This window comes from Pan paniscus, chromosome X, assembly GCF_029289425.2.
Source record: "Pan paniscus chromosome X, NHGRI_mPanPan1-v2.0_pri, whole genome shotgun sequence".
Classification (NCBI taxonomy): domain Eukaryota; kingdom Metazoa; phylum Chordata; class Mammalia; order Primates; family Hominidae; genus Pan; species Pan paniscus.
Genome location: NC_073272.2, coordinates 11,731,415 through 11,748,078, shown reverse-complemented (window position 1 = coordinate 11,748,078; position 16,664 = coordinate 11,731,415). Strand labels below are relative to the sequence as shown.

Genomic DNA, 16,664 nt, shown 5'->3' with positions numbered 1-16,664 from the left:
AAAGAAAAGTAAAAAAACCAACAACATGATTTTTCTAAGAAGAGACAATTATCAGTAAGAGTCAATAGGAATATCTAAAAAGATGTCAAAAAACAGTTCTTTGAGAAGATCCCGCAGCCCTGCAGTCCAATGACGGTTCAACTCCCTGCATCTGATAAGCACCTTTTCCCCTCAATTAAAAGGAAGGAGGCCAGGCACAGTTGCTCACACCTGTAATCCCAGCACTTTGGGAGGCTGAGGTAGGTGGATCACTTGAGCTCAGGAGTTCCAGACCAGCCTGGCCAACATAGTGAAATCCCGTCTCTACCAAAAAAAATACAAAAATTAGCCGGGCATGGTGGCATGCACCTGGGAGCTCAGCTACCCGGGAAGCTGAGGTGGGAGAATCTCTTGAACCTCGGGAGGCAGAGGCTGCAGTGAGCCGAGATCGCACCACTGCACTCCAGCCTGGGCAACAGAATGAGACCCTGTCTCAAACAAACAAACAAACAAACAAACAAACAACTAAAGAAATATAAAAGGAAGGAGAGGGTATAGAGCGTGCACTGTCTCGACAAGGTGTGCAGGAGGAGGTGGACAGGCCATGTGGAAGCTATGCTAGGCTCCAAGGAGCTGACTTTCATGACACTTGAAAAACAGCCTTCCCACGAGACCACCCCCCATTTCCAAGTCAGACGTATCTGCATTTACCCGATCACCGGGAGAAGCGCTGTCGTCCAAATTATTGAGGGCATTCTCCACCCGGGCCAGGCGGCCTGACAGTGACAGCAGGAGGTTCACCACTTTGTCCAGGTCTCCAATGAACATCCGGAACTTGTCAAACTCGCTGGGCTTGCAGACGCCTTTCACGATGGCCTCCACCTCGGCCCCCAGCACGGTGTTGGCCTGCACGTCCTCCAGCAGGCTCTCGCGGGCCTCCCGGAGCACCTGCAGCTTGCGGCTGATGCTCTCGATGAGCTCCTGCTGTTGGGCACGGGATGGCAAGGGAACACGGAGACACTGGTTAGGCCGGCCCCCACCCCGGCCACACTGCTCACTGCCACCTTGGCGCACCTACGTGAAAGGTGCAGCTGACCTGCGCGAAAGCTCACTTTTGCATCACCAAATAATAGGGGATTTATACGACTAAGGGAAAGAAGAATGACTCCTAATGGCACTACTGGCATTTAAAAATAAAATAAACCTGTTCTCGTTCTGTTCATGCCCTATTAGAGAACGTCGGAGTTGTGGCCCCGATGCTCGTCATGGTAGATGCAGTTTCAACCCATATCTTTGGAAGGAGTCACAGACCTATGTATTCTGTCCTTTGGAATTTTCTAATTTAAAGATTCACATAGAGAGAAAGTAGTGAGTCTTATGTCCAGCACCAAATTCCGTGATTAGTTATGTGTCCTGTACATATAATTATTGTCACTAGCAATTATTTTTATTTATTTAATTTTTATTTTTGAGACAGGGTCTTGCTCTGTTGCCCAGGCTGGAGTGCAATGGCCTCCCGGGTTCAAGCAATTCTCGTGCCTCAGCCTCCTGAGTAGCTGGGATTACAGGCGTGCGCCACCACACTTGGCTAATTTTTGTATTTTTAGTAGAGATGGGGTTTCACCATGTTGGCCAAGCTGGTCTTGAACTCCTGACCTCAGGTGATCCACCCACCTTGGCCTCCCAAAGTGCTGGGATTACATGTGTGAGCCACCGGGCCTGGCCTAGCAATTAAAATTTTAATTGCTAAAGAGAAAAAAAAAGAAAAAAAATTTTAATTGCTAATACTAGCATATAAAAATTAAGACCAATAAAGGGATACGAATGAACTTAACAGTCTTTTACTATAACCTACAGATTTCAACTTGACCAAAATGCAAACAGATGACTGTTTTCAAAATTGTAGTAAAATATATGTAACATAAAGCTTGCCATCTTGACCACTTTTCAGAGCATAGTTCTGTGGTGCGTGGTACATTCATGCTGCGATGCACCTGTCACCACCATCCGTCTCTAGAACTCTTTCATCTTCCCCAACTGAAACTGCGTAACTATTAGACACTAACACTCTATGCCCTTTCCCACCAGCCTTCTAAATGATGACATTTTTTCTACTTGTTTAGAGAAGCGGTCTTGCTATGTTGCCCAAGCTGCAGTGCAGTGGCTACTCACAGACATGATCATAGTGCACTACAGCCTCAAACTCCTGGCTTCAAGTGGTCGTGCCCTGATTCCATAATCTATGGGTAAAATGACCAGCCGGATGAGTATTAGGCAGGAAAAGTCAACCCCACCGCAGGAGAAACATGTGCCAGATACGAGGCAGCCTATTTCCTGATTGCGTGAGGTCTTTCCCTCACATGGATGCATTTATTTTATTTTATTTTAATTTTGTTTTTTGAGACAGGGTCTCACTCTGTTGCCCAGGCTGGAGTGCAGTGGCATGATCACACCACTCACTGCAGCAGTGACCTCCTGGGCTCAACCAATCCTCCCACCTCAGCCTCCTAAGCAGCTAGGACCATAGGCATGCACCACCACACCCAGATAATTTTTTTATTTTTGTAGAGACGGGGTCTCTCCATGTTGCCCAGGCTGGTCTTAAACTTTTACCTGCCCAAAGCAAGATCTAATCTTCCCCAACCTTTCCATAAAGAAATCCTCCACCGCCTTGAATGAATGCAGGTCTTAAGATCCCCATATTCCTGAAGGGTCCTGCGGCACACCTAGGGGAAAGGAACGCTACACAGAGAGGCCAACAAGAATCTCAACAGGCAGACCTTGTGGCTTTCTCCTCGGTCTGTTAGGACTGGATTGTAGTCTTTTTGTCCAATCACATTTCTACACAGATTTCTATCAGGCCTATCCAATGAAGGCTCCATAAAAGGCCCAAGAAGACGGGGCTGGAGACTTCCTGACAGGTGAAGACAAGAAGGTTCCTGGAGGGTGGAACACCCAGGGAGGGCATGGAAGCTCTTCCGCACCCCTTTCCCCATGCCTCGCCCTACACATCTCTTCACGTGTATCCTTTGTAACATTCTTTATCATAGATGTAAATGTTTCCCTGAGTTCTGTGAGCCACTCTAGCAAAGTAATGGAAACTAAAGAGGGGGTCATGGGAACCCCAACTTGAAGGTGGTTGGTCAGAAGTCCCTGAGACTCAGACTTGCGACTGGTGTGTGTGGGGGGTGCAGTCTTGGGGACTGAGCCCTCAACCCGTGGGATGAGACGCTACCTCCAATTTGACAGTGTCACATCTGAACTGAATCAGAGGCCACCCAGCTGGTGTCTGCTGTAGAAGTGACTGCTCGCTGGGTGTGTGGGAAACCCCCCTCACACATGTGGTCACCGAAGTCTTCTGTGTTGGTTGCTGTGGCGTGAGAGCAGAGGAAAAGTGGTTTGTGCCTTTTCCTACTCACTACCTATCTGGAGAGACTGTTTAAGTTGAGAATCTCACAGCTGAGAATGTGGCCAAATTTTAGATATTCATCACTTGAGGGAAAAGCACAAAACAGGAAACAGGCATGAAGAACTTCCCAAATTCCTGATACCAATGCTAGCCTGAAGGAAGACTGCAAGCAATGCAGGGAACTGTGGATAAGGAAGGACGCCCGCCAGGGCTGCTCAGGAATTTTTTTTTTTTTTTTTTGAGACGGAGTCTCTGCTCTGTCGCCCAGGCTGGAGTGCAGTGGCGCTATCTCGGCTCACTGCAAGCTCCGCCTCCCAGGTTCACGACATTCTCCTGCCTCAGACTCCCGAGTAGCTGGGACTACAGGCGCCCGCCACCACGCCTGGCTAATTTTTTGTATTTTTAGTAGAGACGGGGTTTCACCATGTTAGCCAGGATGGCCTCGATCTGCTGACCTCGTGATCCGCCCACCTCGGCCTCCGAAAGTGCTGGGATTACAAGCGTGAGCCACCGCGCCCAGCCGCTCAGGAAATTTTCAGTGCCATTATTCTTCAGCAATTACGGAAACGTAGATTTTATACTGGTGCATGAACATGTGCCCTCAAAACCTACCTCAGCTGAGCTAATTTGAAACTGGGCTCTCTGGAAGGAGTCCAGATTTCTTTATTGGTTCTTTTACATGTCATATGCAAATTTTTATTGAAACCATTTCCCCTTTGTTAAAGGGCCATTGTATAAAGAACAGCCGTTGGCTTTCAAAGATTTCTGAGACAAGACCTGGCCTGGGACAGTGCACAGATCAGTGGCTGTCCACACCACCCAGGGTGCTGAAGGGCTCACCACTGTGGTCCATACTGTCTGGCAGGCCCATCTGCTATTTCTTGCAGTGCGTGGCTTTCCAGGAGGCTCAGGTAAGAGCCTGCAACAGTAGAGACCAGGCACACAGCCACTCTCATCCCTCCACTAAGAATGAGCCCTGGGCCATTCATTCCCTTCCTCCACCTTTTGTTCCCTTCTATAGGGGAAACAAGGTCTATTCTGTCTGGGCCCTGCACTCACCTCCTGGTTCCAGGGAAAAGCCATAATTCTCAAAGATTCTAAACTTAAACCAATCAGCTATCTGGTTCAACTCAACATGGTGCCCTCTTTTCTGGGCAGAGTCCTTCTGAGCTGCCCCAAGTATAAAACCATATCTTGTCATCTCTGCGTGATGCTTCTCTACCAGCCACCAGAGCCCCCTGCTGCCTCCCTGCCTGGGGCTTCCACTCTCTCAACTCTGTCCTTAGTCTTCTCCTAAAACAGAGGGTTCCCTGATTTGGCTCTCAGCTCTATGACCACCTAGCAATGCTGTGACTGGGACAACTGTGGTCGCCCTGGGAATGTTGGAAGCCTACGGAATTAGGGTCTCATATGTTCCCCTGAAGCAGCTACAGAGCAGGTGGCCTGCTAAGTCCCCATCTGCGCTATGCTCGCTTCCTCCCTGAACACGCCTCCGCCTGTGCACACGTTGCAGGAATGTGCGACATCATAAGCGTGTGGCTGCGGGAAAGCAGGGAGAAAATGTAATGCAGCAGCGGCCGCTTTGTCCAATCAAGCAGGAAAACAGGACCGCTGAGTCATCAGCACCATAGAGAGCTGGGATGGGATGTACAGCATGTGCTTCTGGTGCAGGTGCCCAACTCACACTTGCTGAACTAAAGTGAGGCCAACTTCCAGCCCACAGTGACTCACTCAGTTCCGGAGCCACACTTCCGGTGAGGCGGCTTCCCAGCATCTCCAGCCTCCCAAAGCAGGTGGACAGAGTGCCCCACAGATGAGGGCGGCAGAATCAAGGCATGCCGCTTCTGAAATTCATTATATCATGAAAAACAAAGGCATGCGAGCAAAGAATGCAGTTCTCTAAACCTAGGGTGTGGCCCAAATTCAAATGGTCCAGATGGTATGATTTTCCTGGTTCTGTGTAGAAAAACCGAACATGTTTTGGATTCTTTATTATTTTTTAAAAGAGGAATGTGCAACCAGAATGAAGCGAATGGTACCGTGTGCCAGATGGAGGGCCCGTAAAAGCCCCAAGACCTAAACCCTTAATTTTCATTTCCCTTTTTAATACCTTGAACCAAAAAGTTACCACCTTCCAGCCCGGAAGCGGTGGCTCACGCCTGTAATCCCAGCACTTTGGGAGGCTGCGGTGGGTGGATCACTTGAGGTTCGAGACCGGCCTGGACAACATGGTGAAACCCCATCTCTACTAAAAATACAAAAATTAGCAAGGCTTGGTGGCAGGTGCCTGTAATCCCAGCTACTCGAGGGGCGGAGGTAGGAGAATTGCTTGAACCTGGGAGGCAGAGGTTGCAGTGAGCTGAGAGTGTGCCACTGCACTCCAGCCTGGGTGACAGAGGGAGACTCTAGCTCAAAAAAAAGTTACCACTTTCTAATTTGAAAATAATTTTCCTTTATCTGAGGCAGGGGGATCGCTTGAGGCCAGGAGGTCAAGGCTGCGGTGGGCCATGACTGCACCATTGCACTCCAGCCTGCACGACAGAGCAAGACCCTGTCTCAAAAATAAATAAATAAGATAAAAGGAAAGAGAATGGTGACTAAACTAATTTGACATTGGATCCTATTGAAACAGCAAAGAGACGTTTGTGGAATGGCTCAAGATTAGAACATAGAACTAACAACAGAGGGCTTCACTAATATCACCTCAAATTCCACTGTCCTGAGTGAAAGCTGAACACAAACGCCCTGGGACACGTGGTGCAGCGTCTGCGCTGGGGCAGGATGGTGTGATCCGGATGCCTGCCCCTGCCTGGACACGCGCACGCTGTCATTTGGAATGGACTCTCCTACCTTCTTCACCGACAGGTCGTGGTCCAAGTCGCTTCCCGAATCCTCTTCGTGCTCCTGCTGCTCCTGCAGGTCCTTCATCTTGATCAGCAGCTCCGCCTTGGGGGCCGACGTGCTGTAGTAGGTAGAACTGGTGGCCAGGGACACGGCCGCAGGCACGCTGGGCTCCTCTTTCCTGGGTAAAGGTGTGGGAACTTCAATGAGCTGGGACTGTGCACGCAAACAGCCCCTCTGCCCCACCCCCTGGGTTGTGACAAATCAACACTGGTGCTCACGAAAGGACACCAGCCAGGGAGATGAGACAGCCAAAGGGGGAAAAATAAGTAGGTAACAAGGTTAAAACTAAAAACAATCAACCCTGTCAAATGGATACTCGTAAGTGTATGAAACATAGTTTTTAAAAAAGGCAAAAACTCAAATAAGCAGGAATATCTAAGAATCTCTGCTACAGAGGTGAGAGCACAGATGATCTCTACCAGGAGCCTGGGTTGATGAGGACAAGGACATGTGTGACGCTATCTACAAACACCAACCCTTCTCCCTTCCTCCCAGCAGCCCTGTCGGCGCCCTCCTGCCTGGGTCCACTTGGTCCAGCTGCTCCTCCTTGGCTGTGTGTCATACCCACTCCACCTTCCTACCCATGAATGACGCTGTGCTGGCAGAACATATGTCAGCAGCAGGGAAGATGCCACCACGCATGCCTTTGTGGTCAAGTGGCTGAAGGAGATACGCTGAAAGTGCTACTTACAAAACCAATTAAAATACATTTGTTCAGGCAGGTGTAAATTGTCGTAATTTTTTTTCATTTCTATTTCAAGAGATGGGGTCTTACTCTGTCACCCACACCGGAGTGCAGTGGCACCATCATAGCTCACTGCAGCCTCCAACTCCTGGGCTCAAGTGATCCTCCCACCTCAGCCTCTCGAGTAGCTGGGACTACAGGTGTCTACCACCACGCCTGGCTAATTTTTTGTACTTTTTGTAGAGACTGGGTTTTGCCATGTTGTCCAGGCTGGTATTGAATTCATGGGCTTAAATGATCTGCCTACCTCGGTCTCCCAAAGTGCTGGGATTACAGGTGTGCACCACTGTGCCTGGCCAAATTATAATAAATTTTTTAAATGCAGATGTAAAAAAATTTCAAATAAAGTTTTAAAAAAAATTTCATAAAGAAACACATATATATTCAATCTAAGCCTTCATTCTCATGTTGGCACTAGGGACACGCGGGGGCTGGATGACTCTCTTTTGGGGGGGGCCCTCCTGTGCACTGTAGATGTTGAGCAGTGTTCCTGGGCTCCACCCACCAGATGCTTGCAACACCCCTCCCCACAGTGACATTGCCAACTGTCCCCCAGGGTAGACAGCGGCCCCCACTGAGAACAGCTGTCTTACGAGAAAGGAGACCTGTGGGCATCATCAGAAATCCTGCTGGCCTCAGGCCAAGGCAGCTTGGTGGTCTGCAGTGTGTATTTTCATGTCAGGCCCAAAGCCGTTAACCCTCCATTTCTCTTTCCGGAGGCTCACAAAAAAGCCAAAAAGTGCTAAGCATCGAGGAGCCCTTATGAAAACCTGTCTTCCCCAAAAGCACGCATGAAAACAGAGAGGCAGCCCCCCTTCCCTTTACAAGCCTAAGAGATGCCAGGCAGAGTCACGCCCAAGCTGGGAGGCCACGCCTACTCACCTCTCCTCTGTGCTTCTAGGAGAGGGGATTTTGGGGAGCAGCTTCCTCCGTTGCTGGGCTTCTTCCAGGAGGTGCTCGTCTTTGGGGAAGATGCCTTCCATCAAGTCCATAGTGGTTTTGATCTTCACACTGGGATCCAGGATGTCGGCCAGGGACTTATCCTTCCCCACGATCTCCCTGGCCAGCTCCTCCGACTTCAGGTCTTCCACAGTCTTCTCTTTGGCCTTCATGTAGCTGAGCCCTGGAGGGGAGGCACAGCGGTCTTTCTCGGGGGGCACCTGGGTGCCCAGGGGCTGGGGCTCAGCCGGCTGGGCCCTATGTGGGGCCTCGGGCTCAGCACCCTGCCGCGTGTACAGACAGAAGCGGGAGTAGAACTGCTCAGACGTGCTCAGCGTCTTGATCTGGTCTTTCTCCAGCCCGTGGGGCAGGGCAGGTGGCTCGGCGGGGCACGCCAGGCTCTGGCGGCTCTCCTTCTCTGGCTGGCTCTCCGAGTGCACGATCTTGATGGGCACCATCTTCACCGTGGTGTTGTTGTCCATCACCCGCTCAATTCTGGAAGATGAACAGTCTGCTGAAATCGCAAAGCATGCTCCAGCCACAGACCCTGATTGACGTGTCCCCTGCCCTCCCCTCTGGATGGGAACCTGACTCAAAGGCACTAGCCAGCCACCCAACTAGAAGGAGCCTCCATGATCCCACATCCTGGATGAGGCAGAGGCCTCAAGAAGCTCCCTCTGACTCCTACCTCCGCCTTCCAACCACAGCATCCTTTCTATGCTCAAACCGCCAATGCCACCCCTGAGGCATCCCAAGGTGTCCTCCAGGGGTTTGTGGAGGGCTGTGAGGACTATTTAATACCATTTGTCATTCCGAAGATGATAATGCAAACTTTAACAAGCCCTGTTGGGTTAAATGTTCTTTTGTAGGGGAAGCCTGCAGTGGATGGGCATTTTCCAGGATTCCCATCCGTCCTTAGGTTGGTGCAGGCCCGCGGGTTCCTGCGTAGTTCTCAGGGCCTGGGGAGGGCTCCTCTCCGGAGTGGCCGTGCTTGGAGTCAGGCCAAAGCCCCCCACCACCCCACTTGGGAGAACCTCCTGTGCCATATGCAGGACAGCCCACCCAACACTGTCCTTGTACCCCCCGCCCGCTGTGCTTCAAGCTAGCGTTGCACAGATTTGCACACCAGTGAGATACGATCTTGCAGTAAGCAGCGAGTCATCGGTTCTGTATTACTTCCAAAGGGCACAGTTTTGCTTTTTTTAAAAAAAGTTTCAGCCAGATGTGGTGGGTCATGCCTGTAATCCCAGCACTTTGGAAGGCCGAGGCGGGTGGATCACTTGTGGTCAGGAGTTCGAGACCCGCCTGGCTAACATGGAGAAACCCTGTCTCTACTAAAAATACAAAAATTAGCCGGGTGTGGTGGTGTGCACCTGTAATCCCACCTACTCGGGAGGCTGAAGCATGAGAATCGCTTGAACCTGGGAAGCAGAAGTTGCAGTGAGCTGAGATCAGTGACCTGAGATCACACCACTGCACTCTAGCCTGGGCAACAGAGCAAGACTCCATCTCAAAAAAAAAAAAAAAAAAAGTTTCTGGATGAAAGGGACTAGAGAGGCACCTAAAGCATCCCTGGGAGACTGGGGGAGAGAGAACAGGAGGAACAGGCCCAGCAATGCCACAGTCCCTTGTCTGGGGCAGCCCTGCACCTGCTGCTCTCAGCGGCACCGTGCTAGACCATGCTGACCAGGGCCATCTCAGCCAAGAGCTTTTCAGAGCACTGGAGAAGCAGCCCCATATGCTGGTGGTCAGGAGGGAAGCAAAAAGAAACAGGCCAAACTCCACAACCCCAAATTAGGATGTGTTTCTAATGAAGTCAACCCAAAACTGCCCCTACGACGTTACACAAATGAATCCAATTTTCCACAGCAGGAGGGCAGCCACGATGCTCTAAATTTAATGCTGTTTTTCCCTCTTTCACTGGTGACTGGGAATGCAGGAGGGCTCTTTCCCTATCAAGGGAGTGGTGCTCAGGCTGAGATGAACTAACTGCGTATTTTCCTCCCTCTCTCCAGTAGGGTTCAGCAACATCTGATGTGTTTTATCTAGGGACTCACAGACACCTCACAACTGCTTCCTCATGAAGACAATTTACAAAGTCTAACTGTGGAAAATACCATTTAGATAGGTCAGACTTATGAAGGAAAACCCTGGCTAGGCACAGTGGCTCACACCTGGAATCCCAGCACTGTGGGAGGCTAAGGTGGGAGGACTGCTTGGGCCCAGGAGTTTGAGACCAGCCTAGGTAACACGGTGAGACCTCCCCACCTCTCTGTTAAAAACATAATAATAAATAATAATAATAATAATAATAATAATAATAATAGAAGGAGGAAAACCTGGCCACCTTATCCAAGCACCAGCAAACGCAGAACCCTCTGCACTCCCTTCACCCCCGCCCCCCTGGCTCCCGGGAGAAGCTCTGCTTGCCTATTACTGACTTTCACATCAGCCTGTATTGGTATCCTCCCCCTTTTGTGCAGAAATTTGATGTGCACAATAGAAACAAATTAAACAACATAAACAAATCTCCCTTCACAGGTTTTAAAATATTGGGAAAGAGGCTGGGCCCAGTGGCTTGCCCCTGTAATCCCAGCTCTTTGGGAGGCTGAAGCAGACAGATCACCTGAGGTCAGGAGTTTGAGACCAGCCTGGCCAACATGGTGAAACCCCATCTCCACTAAAAATACAAAAATCAGCCTGGTGTGGTGGCAGGTGCCTGTAATCCCAGCTACTCGGGAGGCTGAGGCAGCAGAATCACTTGAACCCAAAAGTCAAGATCGCACCACTGCACTCCAGCCTGGGCGACAGGGAATAATAATGATAATAACATAAAATACAGTACCGGGAAAGAAAAAAAACAAATCTCCTATCTCCCACGGGTTCACATACACTTTCCAACAAAGCATCTATTCCTGATCATTTTTTAACAGAAATGGTCTCTCTTCTGAAAAACGGTCTTGACTTCCACATGAGAACAGTTTCACGAGCCTTGACTTCAAAATAAGGACAGAACACAGTGGGTCGGACCTTCCAGCCACCAGCCCTCATCAACTCACACATTTCTCCTGTTAATGAGCCGTGCAGTCTATGAGATCTTATTATAGCAGCCTGAAAGGAGTAAGACACTTTCCTTTCAGAACCTTACAATGTTACCAGTTCAAAGGATATCTGAATGATCTTTAGATACATTTTAAATGATGCAAAGCCCAGTTTTGGCCCACAGAGAAAACTGTGGTTACAATGCCTCGGCTGGAGATACAGGATCAGTATCAGTCATGTTCTTTCTCTGCTGAGTTATTTAGAAGCTAAGAAAAAAAATTACTTGAGACTCTAGAGCAGTGAGGTCCCACAGAATTTTCTGCGGCGATGGGAATACCTGTTATCTGTCCTGTCCAGGACGGCAGCCACCCGCCACACCTGGTGTGACTGAGGACCTGCATTCATCGACTTGGTTTTCTTTGCCCCACATTTACACAGCACAGGTGATGGTGGGTCCTGTGCTGGGCGTGCGGCTCTACAGCAGGGTTCCCAGCCTAACAGCAGCTGGCATCTGCGGTCGGACAATGCTCTGTGGGGGCCGCCCACGCACTGCAGACCCTGAGTGGCCTCCCTGGGCTCCACCACTAGATGCAGAGAGCACCCCCCACTCCCATCCCACTTAGGACAACAAAAACTGTCTCCAGACATTGCCTAATGTCCCCTGGGGGCCAAAATCACACTCCACCTCCTAGGTTGAGAGCCACTGCTCCAGAGAATGAGACAGAAATTCTCCCCTTCTTCCATTTCTCAGTCCTTCAAGGCACTCAAGGAGGTGGTATTTGTGTTTGAAGAAAGCTAAACAGCCGGTGCTCTTTTTTGCACAGGGTCTCACTCTGTCACCCAGGCTGGAGTGCAGTGGTGCCATCCTGGCTTACTGCAGCCTCGACCTCCAGGCTCAGGTGATCCTCCCACTTCAGCCTCCTCCCTGGGAAGCTGGGACTATAGGCATGCACCACCACACCTGGCTAATTTTTTGTAGTTTTAGTAGAGACAAGGTTTTGCCATGTTGCCTGGGCTAGCCTCGAACTCCTTCAGCTCAAGTGATCCACCTGCCTTGAACTCTCGACGTGCTGGGATTACAGGCGTGAACCACCATGCTGGGCCTAGTGCTCTTGAAAGGTCAAGTTCCTGCCTAACATTCATCAGCATCTCAATGGACGCAATAATTCCATGCCTGAAATCCTGATGATAGCACCATGAAATGTGAATGAGTATTCTTCTGCTTTAACAAAAGGTATATACCAGCTTAGCTTTCTAACATTAAAAAAAAATCTGGAAAAAAAGGAGTAAGAAAATACTGGACACCATGAAAAATACCAATTTCACCTAAAGGTCGCATGCTTAGGTTAAACTCGATTCCAATCACAAATATCGACTGCATTAAAACAACAACAACGACAAAAAAAACAGACCTCTACCCTGCAGATGCCTGTGGGTAATGCAGATATAAATGCATCTGGCTTGGAGGAAGGGGAAGATGTATCACCTATTCACATCTACCCCTGTTCCCCTGTAGGAAACAGCAGCCCCCCAGTGAGATAAAAATCCAACCACCACTGAAGCTTCACTTTCTGTCCACACAGTTATTCCCCAGTACTGACTTTAAGTCCAACGCCTTGAGCTAAAGCAAGGTGCCCAGGTGACTCCCCAGAAAGACCCACTGAGAACCCGCGTCCCGCATTAGGAGCCTCATGGGGAGGGAACACCATCGCAGGACAGTACCTGGTTGAATCCTCATCCTGCATGAGCAGGGGAGGTCTGTCCGTCAGTTTCTGGGGGGCGAACTGGGGCGAGGGGGAGCGCGAGGTCTCCATGGTGGCCGTCTGCAGGCGCAGGTGCTGCTGCTTGGGAGGGAGCAGTGCTTCTGGCAGAGGACGTGATGCGTCCCCGCTCACATGCTGGCTTCCACGCTCACAGACAGTGGCCTTCGGGGTGTCCTGGGGCTGGGCACTGCTGAACACAGGGGGGCTGTGGGAGAGGGACAGGCGGGCCACATACACATCCAGGGACGCAGGGGATGGCGTTGGGAAGGGCCTGCCGAGGACAGCCAGGGGGGCGTCAGCAGGTGCGCCGTCTGTGGCCCTGTATCTCCTGGGCTCGCGCTTGGGTGGCGGTGGCCTCTGTGGGGCTGGCCTCTTGGAGAGCAGGGCTGAGCTCACTGGCCACGAGTCTTGTCCTTGAGCATGCAGGGGTGAGCCAGGGCTCTGGGCTCGGGGTCCCAAGTCTGCTGGGGTGCTCTCCTCCGAGTATCTATAATCTCGAGGTAGGGTTCCCGCTCGGCCCCGGCCCTCCCGGGGCAGCTCTGGGGCTCCCCGGCAGTGAGATAGTTCAGAGAATGTGGGTGGGTTCGGTGCCTTCTGACTCGGTGGGTGCTGCTGTGATCCTGGGCTGCCTTCCCGACACTGGGCATCTGCTTGTCTAGAGGAAGAACAAGTACAAATTAATCAACGATTCCAATAATACCTTCCCACCACAAGGGACTGGACCTGGATCTTCACAATCCCCTTAAGCCACTTTCAGGAGTTAAATCCATATGCACTTTCCCACACCTGTCGCCACCGCAACTCCTCATGCAAGGTGGGGAGTCGTGACGCACCTCAGACAACATGAGGCTGTCAACTGGCATGTCCCACAAGGGAACATGAAGCATTCAAGACACAGGTGCACACATCACACACAGACACACATACACACACAAATTGCATTTGTTTTTGCAGGAATAAATGAACAAAAACTTTAGAAACAACATTAATGTTTGTGGAAATGCTCACATACAGCTAGATTCAGAAATATTTACTTCAAGTCACAGTATTTTTATGTGGCTTATGGGAAATTGCCATATACAAAGGGGTAAACCTTTCTAAGATGAGCTGCAAATCAATTCTTTAATAAAACCTTGAAAATCAGTATTGTATTATGAAAATTAAGACCAACAAAGGCTCTTTTAAAGAGTTGGGGTCTCGTTCTGTCACCCAGGCTGGAGTACAGTGTGATCATAGCATGCTGCAGCCTCGAACTCCTGGACTCAAGCAATCCTACCACCTCAGCTTCCCAAGTAGCTGAGACTATAGGTGCCCACCACCATGCCTGGCTAACTTTTAAAATTTTAGTAGAGATGGGGTCTCACTGTGCTGCCCAGGCTGGTCTCAAACTCCTGGGTTCAAGTGATCCTCTTGCCTGTCTGCGGAGTAGCTAGATCTACAGGCATGCGCCACCACGCCCGGCTAATTTTCGTATTTTTAGTAGAGATGGGGTTTCACCATGTTGGTCAGGCTGGTCTTGAACTCCTGTCCTCAAGCGATCTGCCTGCCTCGGCCTCCCAAAGTGTTGGGAGGTCTGGTCCCAAAGTGTTGGGAGGGCAGCCTCCTCTGCTCTCAGCTTAGAGGAGGCTGAAGACACAGCACAGGCTTAGAAAACAAGCTGTAACCAAATAGCTCAACCTCAGCTTCAGACAACAGCAACCCCACTCAAAGAAGTCAGATTTCTCATGTGCATCAGATAGACACTAACAGAAACTCCTAGCTTGAAGTGTTATCAAAATAACTTGAATGGCTGGGCACAGTGGCTCACATCTGTAATCCCAGCACTTTGGGAGGCCGAGGCGGGTGGATCACTTGAGGTCAGGAGTTCGAGACCAGCCTGGCCAACATGGTGAAGCCCCATCTCTACTAAAAATGCAAAAATTAGCCGGGCATGGTGGCATGTACCTGTAATCCCAGCTACTCGGAAGGCTGAGGCACGAGAATTGCTTGAACCTGGGAGGTGGAGGTTGCAGTGAGCTGAGATCATACCACCGCACTCCAGCCTGGGTGACAAAGCAAGACTCCGTCTCAAAAAAACAAAACAAAACAAAACAAAACTTGAACACAGCTATGCATGGGTTAGAGAACAATACATCTGTCTGGTTATAAAACACAGAATGACATTAAAATACTGCCAAACTGATTTGCATTCTGAGAAGCGCTCTCACAGGTCAGATGTCTCCCCCACATTGCATTTCAATATTCAATGGTTCAGAATTCAATATTCCATTTCATTTCAATATTTCTTTCTTTCTTTCTTTCTTTTCTTTTTTTTTTTGAGACAGGGTCTTACTCTGTTGTCCAGGCTGGAGTGCACAATCTGGGCTCACTGCAGCCTCCACTTCCTTGGCAGATGATCCTCCCACCTCAACCTCCCTAGCAGCTGGGACCACAGGTGTGCACCACCACACCCAGCTAATTTTTGTATTTTTGTAGAGATAGGGTTTCACCATGTTGCCCAGGCTGGTCTCAAACTCCTGGACTCAAGGGATCCACCTGCCTTGGCCTCCCAAGTGCTGGGATTACAGGTGTGAGTCACTGCGCCCAGCCTCAATATTTCAGCGTTCAATAATTCATTTCATGCCAAAGAGTTGAGGTACACTTGCACTTTTTTTCCCTTTTAAAACTCCTGAAATCTATCACCCATAGACCCACTTGAAAGCACCTGGTACCTGTTATTTAAAAGCGCCAGGTATTAGTTCGTTTTCACGCTGCTGATAAAGACATACCTGAAACTGGGAACAAAGTGACGTTTAATTGGACTTAGAGTTCCACATGGCTGGGGAGGCCTCAGAATCATGGCGGGAGGTGAAAGGCACTTCTTACATGGCAGTGGCAAGAGAAAACGGAGGAAGCAAAAGCGGAAACCCCTGATAAACCCATCAGGTCTTGTGAGACTTATTTGCTATCACGAGAATAGCAGGGGAAAGACCAGGCCCCATGATTCAATTACTTCCCCCTGGGTCCCTCCCACAACACGTGGGAATTCTCAGAAATACAATTCAAGTTGAGATTTGGGTGGGGACACAGCCAAACCATATCACATCACCACATCACAGAAACAGATAATTAAATGACCTATAATTTATTGCTAAAATCCAAGTGCCTTTGGTCACCCACTGATTAAAAAGGAACTCTATTTGCAAAGTGCCTTCTGCAGAACTGCTCCGAGATCCACCCATAAACGAAAGAGAACTCACCTGCAGGGAGCAAAGGCCCTGTGAGAAGTGAACAATGACATGGAGCAAGAGACCCACTGAGAAAGTGGACGGCAGGCTGGCTCCAGGCTTCTCTCCTAATCAGAAGGTGCCCACAGGCTCCTTCCCATCTTCCTAGAGGGCCAAACTACAGGAGCTGGGTGCTCTGTTCTCAGGGGAGTGGTGTGTGCTGCATCGTCACTTCCCACGCCAGAAGTGCAGCATGGGGCGCTCCAGCCCAATACTGCACTTCATTCAGACCTGCAGCAGCACAGCAATGTCTGGACCAAGTTTGCCCCCCACCCCCACCTTGCAAAGTCAAACTATAAAATCACTAATTGGTTTTTATTGTCGCAGTTGATAAGAATCTGGGCCATCAGGGTCAACAACACAAACGAAGAAAAGGACCAAAAATGGGGATTGGGGACTTGCTGGGGTCATATTCCAACTTTTGTTTCTAACTGGTTCCAAGAGGCAGCTCTGCAGGTTGTGTGTGTGAGTGACCATGTTGTGCTTGCGCACAGATGCATGTCTATGTGTTACATGCATGTCTATATGTTGTATGCATCTGGTGTGTATGTGTACAGATCTATGTGTAGATGTTGTCTGTGTCTATGTTGTGTGTGTGTAGATGCATGTTGTATGTG

The 16,664-nt window shown here is 49.8% G+C and overlaps 1 protein-coding gene across 5 annotated transcripts in view; it reads right to left on the bottom strand.

The window, feature by feature from the left end:
- Positions 1-16,664, bottom strand: part of SHROOM2 (shroom family member 2) — a 161,970-nt gene that overhangs the window by 3,837 nt on the left and 141,469 nt on the right. For 3 of the 5 annotated variants that reach the window (XM_034950411.3, XM_034950413.3, XM_024927297.5), the window contains 4 exons: positions 12,741-13,436; positions 7,920-8,471; positions 6,239-6,410; positions 691-963 (listed from right to left, as the gene is read on the bottom strand). In XM_034950411.3, coding sequence (XP_034806302.1) covers positions 691-963; positions 6,239-6,410; positions 7,920-8,471; positions 12,741-13,436 — 1,693 coding nt within the window. The remainder of the gene's footprint in view (positions 1-690; positions 964-6,238; positions 6,411-7,919; positions 8,472-12,740; positions 13,437-16,664) is intronic. The other 2 variants (XM_034950412.3, XM_057301135.2) reach the window with 1 other exon arrangement.